This window comes from Epinephelus lanceolatus, chromosome 8 (assembly GCF_041903045.1).
Source record: "Epinephelus lanceolatus isolate andai-2023 chromosome 8, ASM4190304v1, whole genome shotgun sequence".
In the NCBI taxonomy this organism is placed as follows: domain Eukaryota; kingdom Metazoa; phylum Chordata; class Actinopteri; order Perciformes; family Serranidae; genus Epinephelus; species Epinephelus lanceolatus.
In genome coordinates, this window is record NC_135741.1 from 25,398,408 (window position 1) to 25,415,400 (window position 16,993).

General features: G+C 39.5%; 2 protein-coding genes across 2 annotated transcripts; one reads left to right on the forward strand and one right to left on the reverse strand.

The window, feature by feature from the left end:
• Positions 1-411: 411 nt before the first annotated feature.
• Positions 412-13,756, forward strand: smc5 (structural maintenance of chromosomes 5). Its single transcript, XM_033629379.2, has 24 exons — positions 412-646; positions 2,044-2,185; positions 3,369-3,421; positions 3,667-3,829; positions 4,136-4,270; positions 4,509-4,649; positions 4,765-4,926; positions 5,484-5,555; positions 6,126-6,381; positions 7,261-7,415; positions 7,878-7,991; positions 8,148-8,242; positions 8,396-8,528; positions 8,955-9,128; positions 9,255-9,424; positions 9,533-9,656; positions 10,102-10,224; positions 10,337-10,462; positions 10,609-10,704; positions 10,993-11,097; positions 11,227-11,346; positions 11,532-11,711; positions 12,509-12,604; positions 13,298-13,756. Exons 1-24 carry the CDS (start codon positions 483-485, stop codon positions 13,430-13,432), a joined length of 3,234 nt encoding a protein of 1,077 aa, XP_033485270.1. The 5' UTR covers positions 412-482; the 3' UTR covers positions 13,433-13,756.
• A 144-nt stretch (positions 13,757-13,900) lies between these two features.
• On the reverse strand, positions 13,901-16,909 carry cfap276 (cilia and flagella associated protein 276). The gene is made up of 5 exons (XM_033629382.2): positions 16,706-16,909; positions 14,631-14,747; positions 14,423-14,538; positions 14,200-14,309; positions 13,901-13,998 (listed from the first exon to the last, which is right to left on the reverse strand). The coding sequence occupies exons 1-4, from the start codon at positions 16,778-16,780 to the stop codon at positions 14,207-14,209; spliced, it is 411 nt and encodes a 136-aa protein (XP_033485273.1). The 5' UTR covers positions 16,781-16,909; the 3' UTR covers positions 13,901-13,998; positions 14,200-14,206.
• Between the last annotated feature and the right edge of the window lie 84 nt (positions 16,910-16,993).

Genomic DNA, 16,993 nt, shown 5'->3' on the forward strand with positions numbered 1-16,993 from the left:
CACCCAGGATATTTTTGTATATATAAAGCAGGAGCACATGACAAATAGATTTTTTTGTACTCCAAAGAACTAGATCTCTCCTACACATCTTTTTCAGGAGATATCTCTTATTTTAATACCACCACAATATTTATCACTATTAACAATCAGCTGAATTTATATAATACATTCACATCAATATTTTTTTTTGAGTCATATGCAATTATGTTATTTGTAAATTTTTTACAAGTGCCAATAGCCAACAAATAACACATAAGACGGCTGAGGACAGTTGAGAAACGTTTTATTCCTAAGAGAGTATTTATCAAGCTATAAATAAAGTCTCGCGATAATGAACGTTAGTTTTGTTAATGACGCTGGTCTTTGTGTATACACGTGATCTCTTTTGTCCAACCGGCTTTCAGTAACCATTAGGCGAAGCGCGCGACGGTGAACGAGCCTGCCTGTAGTTTCCTAGGCAGGCTTCTTTTTTTATCTTCACCATGGCTTCATCCGGCAAAAGACGACGAACCAGTCATGTCACCAGCAGCTCACAGACCGTTAGCAGTGGGGCCAACGTGTTTGCAGGCAGCCAGCCCAACGGAAACGGAGGAGAGGGCAATTTTGTGGAGGGATCCATAGTTCGGCTCACCATGAAAAACTTCCTGTAAGTTACTGCTGCTCAGCTGTCACTCAACCACACACAGGACGACATCTGCAAATCGAAACGTAACCGCCGCCAGCCTGGTACAATGTCATAGACTCTGCTGGTAGCTAAACGGCTAAGCTAGCACACATGCTTGCACATTAACTTGGCACTGATTCAAGGTTGTTTGTATTTGTGTAAGCATGACCAAGCCGTGAACCCACTGAGTTTATATGCTAGAAACCAGGGGTGTGTCAGTTGCTAGTGTCATGTTAAACCGATGTATTCACACTGTAAGTCACCAAATCATGTCTAAATATTATATATTTTAGCTCCAATTAAAGACGTTAAGTGACAAATTAAATACAAGTCTTGAGTTGGACACTAAATCATCTTCAGGATCTTAAGGGAGGAGTCCAAGTCAAGTCTCTATGATGGCTAACGTTTGAATAATGTTCACTTTTTTTCCAGCTGTCAGTTTATTAGGTACACCTGGTTAAAAACCAGTATGGTGCAACAGTTCTGTCATGCAGCTTTTGTTTAAATTACTCGTGGCCATTTTGGTTGCTGGCTGTGATGCTGTTCACCTGTTTTATACCAAAAGGTGTTTCTATTATATTGTTCACCCCCTTTATAATAAAGAGGGTAGACTGAATAAATATTTCATCTACTAAAGTGAGCAGTCTGTCCTACTAAATAAATAGACTACACTAAATATGACACACCTTTAGTATGGAGTAATATACTTCACCTGCACCACAAACTACAGCCTCTTGGAGTCAACACCCACAGCAAGGTGGCTGTCAAAAAGCTTCAACTAGTACAACCAGATGACCTGCCTGGGTGCTAAATATTTGAAGGATTGTCTGTGTTGTACTTGTAAGTGCTTGAACTCCCTGCCTTCCACTTAGGTTTTAAACAACTCAGCTCAGCTTAATGTATATAGCACCTTTCATACAAACATGCAGCCCAAAGTGCTTCACATGGCAAAATTGGACACAAAACAATAAAATATTAAAAAGCAAACCAAGCAAAAAGATGCTTAAAACTCCACGGAATAAAAAGAGTAAATAGATAAATAAATAAAATAGAATAAAGAAGGGAATAACCAATGGTTAAAACTGAGGAATCAAGACTGTAATGTAACTCCATATTAAAAGCCAGATTAAAAAGGTAGGTCTTAAATTTACGTTTAAAGATATCGAGGGAGCTCGCCATTCTAATATCCAGAGATAATGAATTCCACAGTTTAGGGGCGTTAAAACAGAAAGCGCTCTCATCAGTACTTTTATGGGACACTAATTTAATTTGTAAAAGTTTTTCAGTTTTATAATATTTTTTGATGTTAGTGGAGGTGGCCCACCTCTGTCGTAAGACCCTGCAGGGAAACCTTAAATACCTACCTTGTGCTCCCACAGGACCTATGACTACTCTGTGGTGTATCCTGGACCTAATCTGAACATGATTGTTGGAGCCAATGGAACTGGCAAGTCGAGCATCGTGTGTGCCATCTGTCTGGGTCTGGCTGGCAAGACTGCTATCCTGGGCAGAGGTGATAAGGTAAACAGCACTGGTAGAAGTACTCTGGACTTGGCCCAACTTTGATTTCTTTCCAAAGACCAGTGAGTAAATAAAACGCATGATATAAGGGTTAATACATTAAAGGTTTTCAGCTGACAGCAACTGCTTGCAGTAGGTAGTAGGCACTGATATTTGAGTGTCTTTGGTTATCCTCTTACACTGCTTGTAATGGTTTTACTCAGATCCCTGAACCAGTGCCAGTCAGTTTTCATTTCATTTCATTTATTCCTTTTGACCCCTCCCCAGGGTATAAGGGGCAGACAAAAAAAATAACATTAACAAATCAGAACAGGTGGCAGCCAATGCACAACAAAATAAATAAAACAGAATTTGTGTACATACATACAAGTCAAAACAAATCAAGAGAAACTATTCAAGATTTTCTTTAAAAGTCTTTTAAACAAATTTGACAAGACCTTTACTTTTCGAGATGACATTAACTTTTGAAACTTATAAATATTTGGATTTGCTCTATAGAACTGTCCGACCAACTCTCTTCTCTCTTTATCAAAAAAAGAACACACAAGTACATAGTGATATTCGTCTCCTCGATTGCCAGTCAAACAAAGAGTACATTTCCGGGGGACATTTTCACGATCATACCTGCACTCAGAGTTAGATAACTTATGATTTCCATACTGAAACTTAGACAAACAAACTCTTTCGGCAGGTCTTAACATAATCAGATAAGGTTCAAAAGTGAAATCAAACAATTATAACTATGACATAAAGGGTTACTTTGTAATTTCTCATGCCATCTCTGTAGTTCCATGTCAGATAATCTATGTTCAATCATTAATTTTAAATATTTAGGGTTCATCCGTCCAGCTTCATGCCATAAGTACGATAAACCACAATCATCAAGAATATTTTTAACTTTGGAAATCCATTTACACTGAAAAATATTGTCATCATACAAAGTCTTGAAAACAATAAACACAGTCAAAGAGATTTTTGCTGTATTATGACTAATTAAGTGTACCCAAAAGTTAATCATTCTCATGTTTACCTTTAAATCTAAACTATTTCGACCAAACTCTCCATAAATAATACAATTTGCTGTCAAATAGTCAAATAGTTATAAAGGTATTTAAGCTGACAGATAAATTAATTACAAATCTGATGATGATTATTGAAACTATTTGTTTATTTTTTTCTGTAGGTTGGGCTGTATGTCAAACGTGGGTGCCATAAGGGATTCATTGAGATTGAACTGTAAGTTATGTGAAAGAGTTACTTTACTAATATCAAGCTGTTATAAAGGTGAAATACATTTGTGTTGCATGTCTTCAGAAATTTCAGATAAAGCAATTTAGAAATCATGTTATATTAATCTTGCTAACATAACTCAGCATTTTAGAAATACAGACAGTTTAACCTAAGCTGATATCACTGTTTTGCCAGCAGGTGTTACAGCTATTTAATGATTTAGGAATAATAATTCTTTGTTGTTATTCCAGGCACAAGGTTGGTGGTAATGTAGTGATTAACCGAGAGATCCATGTGGAGAACAATCAGTCGCTGTGGATGCTGAATGGAAGACACTGCAACCAGAAAGCAGTGGAAGAAGAAGTCAAGGCTCTGCGTATCCAAGTCAGCAACCTCTGCCAGTTTCTGCCTCAGGTATGTTTGAGCCAGTTGTTAAAATAGCTGCTGAAATTGTCCATTGGGTCAGGCTGTTAAAGTAGAGTTGTCACATTATGGGATATTTGCACAGTGCAGGTATCATTTATGTGAATTATATAAATCTCATTTTCAAATGTATTTGTCAGTATTTAATCAAGGGGTCAGTGGGCCGATGTGGAGGTCACATTTTATGCATGCAAATCTTTACTTAAACAATTCTAACTTGCCTTAAATGTTATCCCCAATAATACTTTTCTCACTGTTTTCTGATTTCCTGTTGATGTGGTTGGTGTATCCATACAGGAAAAAGTGGGAGAGTTTGCCAAGATGTCCAAAACTGAGTTGCTGGAGGCAACTGAGAAGTCAGTGGGACCACCAGAGATGTACGAGTATCACTGTGAGCTCAAAAACTTCCGCAACAGAGAACGAGAACTGGAGGTAAATATAATTCATGCAATTCAAAGAGCTGTGGATTTTTTAGAATCCCTTTCAGTGAACATCTAAGTGGAATTCCCCTTCCTTCTTTTTGTCACAGCTCAAATATTTAAAAAAAAAACATATCACAGTTGCACCATCCATTATTTAACTTTTTCCCCATATTTAGAAGATGTACATGCAGCATTTCAGACCTCGGGCTCTTCTAGGTTTTCCATTATTGTTACTGGTTTCTTTTTAGAATGTTGTGAAGGAGAAGGCCAGTTTCCTGGAGAAGGCCAAGCAGAGGAACGAGAGGAACAAACATGACGTGAACCGCTACTACGAAAAGAAGAGGCATCTGGACGTGATTGAGTTGCTTGACAAGAAGAAACCATGGGTGGTGAGTGGTGGAAATTACACACTGTGTATGAGGGGGAGAGACAAATAAACACAGCGCGCAGTCAGAGTAAAACTGAATTCTTGTGTCTGTTTTGATCCTGTCCCTCGGATGCTAGGAGTACGAGACCACCCGTAAGGAGCAAGAGGGTGTGAAGAAGGAGCGAGATGAGGCCAAGAAGCAGCTCTCTGCCCTGAAGCAGTCCCAGGCTCCCATGCTGAGGAAGATCCATCTGATCGACAACCAGATGAAACCAACTGATGCACAAATAAAGGCTAAGGTGAAAAAACAAGTGTTACTACTCTCTGATAGGTCTACAGTACGACACTTAGGTCTGAAAGAAGGAACATGATTAATGATTTATTTTTGTATTTTACTTTTAGCATACTTAGTATTAATGATCTGTGTGTATTCATGTAGCTGAGAGGTCTGGCCGTTAGCTCGCACTCATAGTTTTGATGCACTTATAATTGTTTATGAAAAGCCTCTTTGGGCATCCATGAGGATTACACATGAATTAAGTGCCTTTTAAATGAATCAGAGCATTATGCTGCCCACGGAAACTCATAATAAAAATATTAAGACATTTAAGAGCGGCACACTTGAGAATCCTGCCAGCTGTTTATGATGTAGTGTGGGTTCATTCCTTAAAAACACATCTTCACTGAATATGAAGCAGTAGTAATCAAAATCAGTTATAAGCCTCTCGAAAGTAGGTTTAATGTCATAATTAAAATGAGATGCCAGGATTTTTGAGCATGTTTTTAGCAGTAGAATTATAGGAATATAATGTTTGTGATAGAATTATGATGATAATGTGAGCATTTTGTTTTTCAGACTGCTGCTATCAAAGACGCGTCTCAGAAGTGCAAACAGAAACAAGATCAGTTGGATCGAAAAAACAAAGAGGTGAGACTCAGAAAGGGTTAGAAAACTTACAGCGCTCACAGCTGATAACAAGTGATCAGTGTTGTTGACATCCACTGTAACAAGCCAACAATGAACATGCCACTTTACTTTAAAAGGACTTCTATCTGAGACAGGGAGGCTGCAGGTCCTTGAAAAGTCTAGCAATGTCTTTAATTTGGTGAAAAAGTACTAAATTTAAGTGTTTGATACGTATAGACGCCTTGTGGGACCCTGCACCCAAGAATGTCCTCCTGTTTTATCTTTTCATGGCTCAGTTTACTCTTCCTTCACACTCCACATTTGTTGATTGCTTTAACTAATTACAGCAAATTATTTTTTGGGGGGAAAGATCCCAAATGAGTCAGTTAATTTAAAAATAATGCTTCGCCAGCTTAGTATCAAGTCAGAAGAGATGGTAACAGAAATTGCCATTCAAATAACACAATCACTATTTTCTTTAATAGCTTTAGCTAATGCCTTATTTTAATATACTTTACCACAGATTAAAGTAGACTTTATCTGCAGCTGTCGTTTATAATGAATGAAAACTCTCCCTGTTCTTCTCTAAAGATTGACGATATCAAGCAAACGCTGAGGCTGAAGCAGATGGAAGAGGAAGACCACCAGAAGAGAATCAGCAACACCAGACGGACCATTGATGACTTGAAGGCAGAGCTCGCCAAAGTTGGCGACCAACCCGATGTGACACCGCGGATCAATGCCGTCAATGTCGAGCTGAGGAACATGCGGGAGGAGAGAGCCAAGATCGAAGGAGAGAAATCCGATCTGCGCAGGGAGAAGGACAACCTCCATGCTGAATACAAAAGTGAGTTTCTCATAAACTATGCAGGTTACATAAATCTAATTATTTAAAGTGGAGACACACAACTTTTCCCCCCATAGCATTTACGAGTGGTATTATTGTTGATGCCGCTGTCACAAAGACAACAGATTTGCTTTCCATTTTCCTCAGAGCCTGACAGCTACCACAGTTCCCACAGTTACTTTAGGTGTTCACCGTCCACCATTTTTGCTACTGGAGATAATAACGGCAAAGAACAAACATTGATACTCTTTGGTTATCGAGGGTTGCTACTTACAGCTACTGGGAGCAAACAAAAGCACCATCTTCTTCCAGTTTTGGTTGCACAGTGGTTGAAGCCCTTCCTTTGTGCCGTAACTTGAGCCTTCATTTTCCCGGCAGATTGTACTCAATGGCAGACAAAATTGGCATTGTGAAAGCCAGTGGTGTCCATACAGGGACACACCACTTCACCTTTTTTTAGTCCTGATACTGATACCTGGGCTTTGGGCGTCGGCCAGTACAGCGTACCAGTCCAATACCAGTTTTTAATTAAAGAGATTGTTGTTACCTCCCTCAGCTATGCGTCACGCTGCTGACGCATGATGTAGTACACACACGTGTAACCAGACATTAATGCAGAATTTAACGGAATAGATCTGCCCCATTGTTACTGATACTGATCCAGCTGTTTGAGTCACTATTGGCCCAATATCTGATGTCAGTATGGGATCGGTGCATCCCTAATTTTTTAGCCATAACATTGTGCAATCAACATAAACTTCATAATGATAAATTAAAGCAGAAAGCTTGTCTATTTTCACTTTTAACATAAGATGCTGCTAACATTTATAGCATAGAATGTGGTTCATGTGGACGATGTGTATTTATTTTAATTGCCAGTGTTGGAGAGAAAGCTCAGGGACATGAACAACATGATGAATGCCAAAGAGGAGAAGCTGCGAGGACGCCACAAGGACACACACACTGCCCTCCAGTGGCTCAGACAGCACAAACATCTCTTTCATGGAAATGTCCATGAGCCCATGATGCTGGTGGTGAGTTTAGAGTCCCACTAAATCATGTGGATAACACTTTATTTTAACCCTACCCCATTTAAAAACTACAAGCAGTATATAAACTTTTAATACAATTTAAGGCTGAATAAACACATTATTAATGATGATATAGTAAAACACAGTTGGAATTATTAATTGTTGACAAATGCTATGCATTAATTAACACTGGGAAATGTCCTTACATTTGCATACAACTACATTACAGTGTATTATAAACCGTTTATAAAGTGCTTATAAATGTTAAAATAAAATATTAGCACAGCGAGTACCTAAAGCAGACTGACAGAAGGTTGGGATTTAATTTCTTGATTTTATTCTTATTCTTATGAAATCTCATCGTAGTGACTCTCACAAAACATTTGACAGCAGTCAGTATTGTGAGTGTGATGCTCTCTGTTTCAGTTGCATAGTCCACATGATAATCCTGTCCTCTTTCCTCAGATCAATGTGAAAGATCATCGCTATGCTAAGTACGTGGAGAACCACATCTCATTCCACGATCTGCGGGCATTTGTCTTCCAGAGAAAAGACGACATGGAGAAGTTCATGACTGAGGTCAGTGCGCTGCAGGTTATGATGTCATGTTGACTCTGGGTGGAGGATGAAAATCCTTCTCTGTCCAAACTGTCAGACAAACCAGAACTTTGTGTGTGACCTCCAGTCTTTACCCTCCCAAATAAGAAGTTTCGTTTGATCTGTCCCGACCCTCAGGTCCGTGACAAGATGAACTTGAAAGTGAACTCCATTTCTGCTCCAGTGGAGTCGTGTTCTGGCAGGAAGCCATCCCTAAATATTGAGTCCCTGAAGTGAGAGAAAATTTATTTTACTTGAGGCTTAATGACCTGAAATCAACATCAACTGTATTTATTTTATGGTCTATTATTGTTGTAATTGTGTCTGTGATCCTTACTTTTTAGTTTTATACATACTTGATGTTTAATTTTCTTACTCATTCAAAGGCGTTTTGGTTTCTTCACCTACCTGCGTGAGATGTTTGACGCCCCTGATGAGGTGATGAGTTACCTCTGTCACCAGTACAAGGTGCATGACGTCCCTGTGGGCAATGACCAGACTAAAGCCATGATTAAAACGGTACGTGCCTCTTCCCACATTATTTAAGTTCTCACGACAAACAGCAGAGAATTAGGGAAGTAAATCTCATTTAAAATTAAACTTCTGCAGTGAATTTACCACTGGATGTGAAGAGAATTGTTGTAGGTTGAGATGCAGACACCCATAATAATCATATAATCACCCAATTAAATTATTTATTTGGACCAAGTGCTTTTAGTCAATTAAAGATGCATTTTATCACTGTCTGATTTAGTTGTACTGTATTTTATGTTGGGTAATTAAAATCTGACAGCCGTACATTCTTCTCCTGACATTTCCCAGCAGGATCATTGAAGTTCAGAGAATTTGCGATAAGTTCTCAGTGTTTGTATTTTGTCTTTTTCTATTATTAAAAAAGGCGCTACTGCTGACCTCGATCTTCATCTGTCATTTTCTCTCTCACAGGTGATTGAGGAGCCCTACCTCAGGGTGTTATACACAACAGAGGAGAGGTACACATTAAAGAGGTCCCATTACTCCAACAAGATCAGCACCAGTAACTCCGCAGTTCACCCTTCCCAGTACCTCACCATCACTGTGGACGCCGAACAGAAACGGCAGCTGGAGCAGCAGATGAAGGTGAGGGAGAGAGGCATAGCCCTTTCCTTTTTTTAACTGCAGCATTTCATAAATCTGGTGCTCCTTCGAGTATACCTTGAAACATCTAACATGTTAGAGTTTAACTGTTAACCCCTCTGTGACTAGGCCTGTGAGGTGAAGTTACGAGACATCGACGAGCGGCTGAAGGCCCTGCAGGCAGAGGCCGCTGCACTGGATCGCCGTGATAATGAACTGTTGGCAGAGAAGAAGCACCTGTCTGAAGTAAAGGGCAAAAAGAGGCAACTGGAGCAGAAAATCAGCACCAAACAGGACAGGCAAGTCTGTCTGAAATACTTTTAGCAAATTTTCTCTGTAGAGTTGTGTTAGATTGATTAATGCAAATATATCTTAATTGGTCTAACTTCCTCTTCCCATGTGTTTAGTCTGAGGCAGATGGAGCGGAGTGTTATTGACCTGAAGAAGATTGAAGAGGAGACTAAAGAAAAAATCGCAGCTGTTAATGCCCAGAAGGTGTCCATAGTCGCAGCGTTCATGGCCCAAATGAAGGTACGGATACATGAAGACTTTGAACCATAACTGTTTTAGATTTGATAGCTGTGGTAGGATGATATTTAGAGAAGATTTTTATGCCTCAGCACTGGTGGAAGCCATGACTGGAGGCATTATGTCCGTCCGTCTGTCCGTCCCTCCTTGGTCAAAGGTCACTGTGACTCCACAAAAACGGTTGTTGGCCATAACTCAAGAATTCATAAGCTAATTATGACAAAATTTTACACAAATGTCTCATAGGATAAAATGATGTAGTAATGACATTTTATATCCAAAAGGTCAAAGGTCATCATAATGTTCTGCATAAACACTTTTTGCGGCCATTACAAAAGGGGAGACATTTAACATTTAAAAGTGCACACCTGTCCTTTATAATCTGCCTCTGCCATTTTGCTGACTTTCCTTGCGCCCTCCATTTCCCTTGTCTCTCCATCGTCTGTAGCTGAGAGCCAAGCTGACCATGGAGAAGGTGCACCTGGCTTTGGAGACGGTGGGGTTGACAGCTGAGAAGGCCAAGCTGGAGAATGATTGTCGAGAAGGTGCTTCTGAACTCAAGACCCTCGATGTAAGCGTAACACACACACCTTTATATACATCTATCCTGGTGGACTGTTCGTGATATTAACTCCTGTATGTCATGATCTACTCCTTGTTCTGCATCACATATGTTCTTGCAGCAAAAATGCGGCCGTCTGGAGCAGAGGAAGATCCAGCTGACAGAACAATGCAAAGGCCTTCTGAAGAGAGCAAAAACGATCTGCAGGATGCAACCTGATGAGTCATTACCTGAAGACCTGCGTAATGTTAGTCTTTATCACTGTTTGTTATGTTGCTAAATAAAACTATCCTTCTCATGTGTTCCAGTTACTGCTGTGGAGGTTTTTGAACACAAAATGTTAGTAATATTAATTAATCAAATGTTCACGGTTCTTATTTTTCATGGACGCAGGCATTCAGCAAACTGCCTGACACGCTGGACGAGATCGATGCCATGCTGAATGAGGAGCGGTCCAGAGCTGAGTGCTTCACTGGCCTCAGTGAAAGTGTAAGAACACATGAGAATCAGCTGAAATTATTTCTGTATAATCATAACTTTATTCTCAGAAAGCAAACTCAGGAATTAGATAGATTTCAAACCATCTGTGTTGTCCTTTTTTTTTTTTTTTAAATATTAGAGTTCACTAGAAACAGCCTTTTGTAGGAAAGTGCTGTTTTATTGTAATTTATTAATTTCTTCTTAGCAGTGTATTTATTGTTTTATTTTTGGACATAAATTTTGAGTGTGAATACATCTTGTCATGTACCCTCGTTAATTCTCTCCTTCTCTGCAAAGGTTGTCGAGGAGTACAACAGGAGAGAGCAGGAGATCAAACATCTGGAGAAAGAGCTGGAAGAGAAGACCAACGCCTTGAACGCCTACCGGCAGAACATATCTGAGGTACATGATCTGTCGCTGCAGTGATCCTTGAGTGATTTTTTTTTGTTAAGAAATGTGGTTCTTTCTGTGATTTCTTTTATGACAGCAGGCCATCCTTGATAACATGATCTGTGTGTGTGTGTCTCACAGGCGAAGGAGCGCTGGCTGAACCCGCTGAAGCAGCTGGTGGAACAGATCAATGACAAGTTCAGTGATTTCTTCCGCTCCATGCAGTGTGCAGGAGAGGTCGATCTGCACTCAGAGAATGAGGTAAATGCTCACACGCAGGGAACAAAACACACGCTGACATCTCGGGGACAAAGTGCAGTTTCAGTGGTCGTTTCCTGTATTTTATGTAAGCGATGAGTATTGCTCATAATTAATCATTCACATAAGATGTTGGTATTTGTAACAATTAGAATTTTCCCCCCATTAAATGCTGTCTGTCATTGCAGGAAGAGTATGACAAATATGGGATCCGAATTCGAGTGAAGTTCCACAGCAGCACTCAGCTCCACGAGCTGACTGCCCACCATCAGAGCGGAGGAGAGCGCAGCGTCTCCACAATGCTCTACCTCATGGCCCTGCAGGAGCTCAATCGCTGCCCCTTCAGAGTGGTGGATGAGATCAACCAGGTAGTCACACTCACACACTTAAACACACACAGTCGTAACAGCTTTTCTTCTGTGAGAACATGTACATTAAAACAGAGCTGCAGAAGAAGCAGACATACAGTGAGTCCAGGAAAAAGGGTTCTTAGTCTCACATTTTAGGATTCATGAGCCAAAATTTAAACGCTTTATAATTGGCCATGACGTGGTGCTCTAGGGTCCAACCTACACCAGCAATTAATCACTGGATCCTGAACCCATGTTCTAACATTTCACCAGATTTAGGTATTAATGGGGTAATAATGCAGCACATCTTCAGATAATAAAACAGACTAAAGGCCTTTAAACACCGGGGTGTGACGAATTAATGACATGAAAATGGGAAATACTCGCCTGCAAATATTACATCAAAACTATTCATATCAGCAGCAGTACATTGCTCTGAAAAGAATTCTGTTGCTTTTGTGCCACGTAATATTCACATTCTGTGTTAAAGTATATTCTTGTGACTTGTGAATCAGTCCCATCAAAAAAAACAACAACAAAAAAAAACCCTGGTGTGTAAAGGCCTTGAAACATGCAGGGATAAAGCATGTTCCAGACCCATTTGTTCTGTCCTCTGAAGATTTTGCATGTTTGTTAATGATTTAACAAATTGACCTTTCTCTTCACTTATTTAAGTTGCTGGCAAAGCAGCTTTTTTGTCACTTTTTCTACACATACGCAAACCATTAACACACACAGGTGAAGTTGATATACTCCTGATATACGCCTGCTTGCGTATGTGGATGTGACTGAGACTGTTTCTCCCTTATGTGTAGGGAATGGATCCTGTAAATGAGAGAAGAGTCTTTGACATTGTGGTCCGCACAGCCTGCAAAGAGACGACATCCCAGTACTTCTTCATAACTCCCAAAGTGAGTGTTTGTACCTTCTGATGATCTCACTGAGTGTGTTTGTGTACATCTGCTGTGCATTCTGCTTGAGTGGCTATAATTGGTATTTTTATATTAACAATGGATCACATGGCTACTGAGAGATAGAGAGGGATACAACATTATCACCCAACTCTCCAGTTCCCCTCAGCTCTACAGAATGTTTTAACATCTTTCAGCTCATTGTTTTGGTTTTATGACCTTCCACTTTTCTGTTTTGTTTCACTCTCACTGCTCTTATTATCGTTGTTTTCAGCTATTCTAATAACCCACTGTAAACTATCTACTCTGCACCAAGGAACAAATTTAGCGACCAGCTGATGAATATAGCACAGCATTTAGCAGCTGAAGAGTCAGATCTATTCCTCAGGAATTGACTTACAGTCACCAAGTGACCAGAAACATGACTCTGTATAAATGGTAATGCCAAGTGTGGTTCTGCTGAATTTGTAAATAAGCAGCTGTTTGCTATATACATATTCATAAATTTAAAAGGTGATGATATGTCAGTCTTGTGTTCTCGGCTTGTTTCTGCTGTCCCTGGGTGGTTAAAATAATCTGTTAACATCGGTAATAATTGGTTTAACATGTTTTGTGTCAATGTGTGTATCTGCTGTATTATAATGTCACCCCTCAACTTTCCTCAACCTTTGCGCCTGTTGTATTTTTCCTCAGTTGCTGCAGAATCTCAAGTACGCTGAGGAGATGACCGTCCTCTGCGTCCACAACGGTGGTCAAATGCTTCCTCCCAACGAATGGGACGAGAAGGCTTTCATCAAACGGTGTCTCCGACGAAAAGCCAGGGCTTGAACCTACCGTCCGACCTGTCCTGACCTAAGCAAATTAGTTTCCAGTTCAACGAGTTCCAGTTCTACAACTGTAAAAATTCAACTGACGTTTATCATTTATTATAAATATTTTGTGTTCAGCTGTTTTATTTCAGACAGAATATGCTGTATGGACCTTGGAAAGAGTCTTTGACAAGCCCCACACTATGTCCAGATGCGGTAGACATTTTTTCTATTAATGCAGAACCACTTTTGAGAAAGCAAAATACTGTATGTGCAACTGTTTCATCTCTTCCTCATCAGTTAACGTTTTTATATTTTAATAAAATACTGCTGTTTCTGTGCTAAATGGCTATGTTAACTTTATTTAGAATGTTCACATCTGACCGTCCCTCATTTGTATTCTTGACACCATCAGTGTAAAGGCATCTCTTTTTTCACTGTATTTGTTTTCCACAGCATTTGTATAAACACAAGCAGGACAAAAAAATCACTGAAAGAACTCCTTTATTTACGGGGCTCTCATGTTGGCAGCAGAGATAGTAGTAGTGTTGAATAGAGGCTGCCATCATTCTCTCTGGTCAAGCCCTGTGGAGAGGAAAAAGGACGTATTGTTATTTTGGACCCACCTTACTCCACACATACCCAGATTCTCCCAAAAACGTTAGTGGGGGTACGCTGGAGTCAGACTCTGGGACTTAAATCAGAAGTTCAGGGTTTCTTCATGTTAGTTTCTCCACACACGCACCTGCTGCAGTTATTAGGGTTTATAATATAAGTAAACGTCACCTGTGCTTCACTTAATGCTGTAAATGGAGCGCCTCTGTGGATCGACCCACACTCTGATATCTGTCTCTTGTTCCTTTTCCAGCATGTCCTGCTTTGAGTTTTCCTCCTTCCTGTAAGTTAACATTTAAAATGATTAACACGGTTGAATTAGACTCCTGAGATGCCACTATAACAGTGTAGTTGTACTGTGCCAGGCCACAAACCTAAATTCACAAACACCCACCTGTGATCCTCAGTGACGGTCTCCTTCTGGTATAATATCTGGTTCTTTCCCAAGAAGAAGTCCTTGTGGTGATCGTAGACGGACTTCAGGTGGAAGTCGAGGCTGTCGTTTGGAGCCTGATGTTGAAAAAAAGAGTGGTGCATACAAAGTATTGACCTTGAAATATCTTTCTGGTTTCATAAGTGAAGGTCACAGCAATGGATTTTACCTGATGCTCATAATGCATAACACTCCGCCGAGAGCTGGACAAAGTGGCTGTATCATGGAGGCGACTCCAGGGTTCCTCTGTTTGGGCGAGGTGAGTTGGTTTATCATATGTTTTCCTCTGCACAGTGGGAAAGGGGAAAAATTAATGACAAACTTACAAAGAAATTATATCTGTTGTGATGAAAATTACAGTTCAAATGATTTGAAGACCCTGACTGACATATTTCAGATTTTATTTACCACAGATGTTAATTCCCTTTAATTACTGAAATCCACATAATAAGCAAACAATGACTGAGCTCAAACATGTCAAACAAGCATGTTGCTTTAGCTATAACCTATAGTGAACAAAAACACTTCAGAAATATTAATGTTTCTTGAAAAATTTAAAATGCTTGGAAATATAGTTTGCTTAAATGAGAACCTCGGAGAAATGAGTTTTTGTGACTGTATAGGGGACAGGATATACAAGGCTAACCATGTACATACTCTGTATATTTACATTTAGATACTTTCTTCCATTTGCTAAGTGCTGTTTGAACACCATCATTTGATTTCCCAAGGTATACTTTGCCCAGATATAAACTGGGCAAGGTCCTGTTGGCAACCGGTTTGTGATGATTTAAATACAACTTTGGGGATATGTTATTAGAATATGCACAACTAAGGCACAGTTTCAATTGATATGATAAGAGCCTTGCAACTGGACCAGATTAATTAAATGATCTTAAAGGAGCACTTCACCCAAAAATTGACTATTTTTATATCAGTTAGTCATGCCGTGTTGCCATGTATTTGTGAGGAAAAATTATTTTGTCATATATAGTTTGTCAACATATTGATTTGTTGATTGGGGACCACATTTAACAGCAGCATAACTCTATCGAAACATCAATTTTACAAACTCTCATACAACTCGTGCAGTATAATCAAAGTTTCATTTATCCAGTCGTGTGTTCAGTACTTCCCAAACACATGTATTTTCACTAAAAACCTGGCTTTGATGAGAGCATAGATGAGAGCATAGACAAATTTACTCTTAGTTCAGTTTTAAATACTAAGTTGTATTTTTTTTGTAAAAATGCACATGTTTGGGAAGTCCTGAGCACATGACTGGATAAATGAGACTTTGATTGTACTGCAGTTGTGTGACAGTTTGCAAACAGATGTTTTCATATGGTTTTGCTGTAGGTAAATACAGTCCCTAATCAATCAGTAAATCAGTACATTCACCATTTTCCATGGAGGCATGCAAGAAACACAAAGTTTTCTTGGTGAATTTAGAGTAACTAACTGATAAACAAATGGTCATTTTGTGGGTGAGGTATTCTTTTAAGGCCCTGTTTTGAAGTGAGTTCCTGTGTCAAGATCCAGTTTTAAAACCTTAATTATTTCAGTTTTGTGCTTACATGTTTACGATTCTAAACTCATTTGTGTTAAAGTAAAATATCACACAGTTAACCACGGGCCATGTAATATTTTAGCAGGGGGTTAGTTAGAGCTCATCAGCATATTTTTGCCTGAGGGTTAATAAGGCCATGTAACTAATTCCCAGTATCAAACTGACAAGAAAACACAAAATTTAGTAACTTTAATAATGTTGATGTAAAAAAAAAACTTGCTTTGCCCTGGGGCCACTTTTGCATAATGACAGGAGGCCAGGGGCCAGTCACAGCAGTCCCACACAGATCGGGTGAACGCAGGGGTGTTTCTAGGAATTAAGGACATTAAGGGCATGGAAGGAACCTTCTTTGATAAACAAGCTCTATTTTGATACTTTTGTATGTACTCAAGCACCGTAGTTATATTAGAAGTATAAAATAAAATAAAAAAAATCCCAGTGTGAATCAATTTATTTGTATTGTGAATCAGAAAATGGTTGAGGGGCCAACCAGCTGCCTACCAGGGGCCAGATTTGGCCCAAAGGACGCAAGTTGAGTATCACTGGTTAACAGTATGTTGGACATCTGACCCTTGTAGACTGCTTAAATAGAGAAAATAATTATATTATTATATTTTGTTAAGCTAAGTAACACGGACACCACACAGATATTAAGTTTTAATCGTTAAACCCACCTGCTGGAGCCGGAAGCTGCTCAGACTGAAGTTGTTCTCAAACTTTTTGGAGGGGAAAGGATCCCGGCTTGACATATTTACTGACAACACGAAGCTCAGCAGACGAAAAACATAATTTATTTACAATTGTTAGCCTCTATTCTGGTTAATGAAGAACCGGACTAGAATGTTCACAGCCTGGTTTCTAGGCAACCACAAACTTCCGGTTAAACCCTTTCAAAAGAAAACGACTGTTGGCGGATATTTCCCTTTTACCACGTGCTGTGGGTCAAAAATGTTTACAAATAT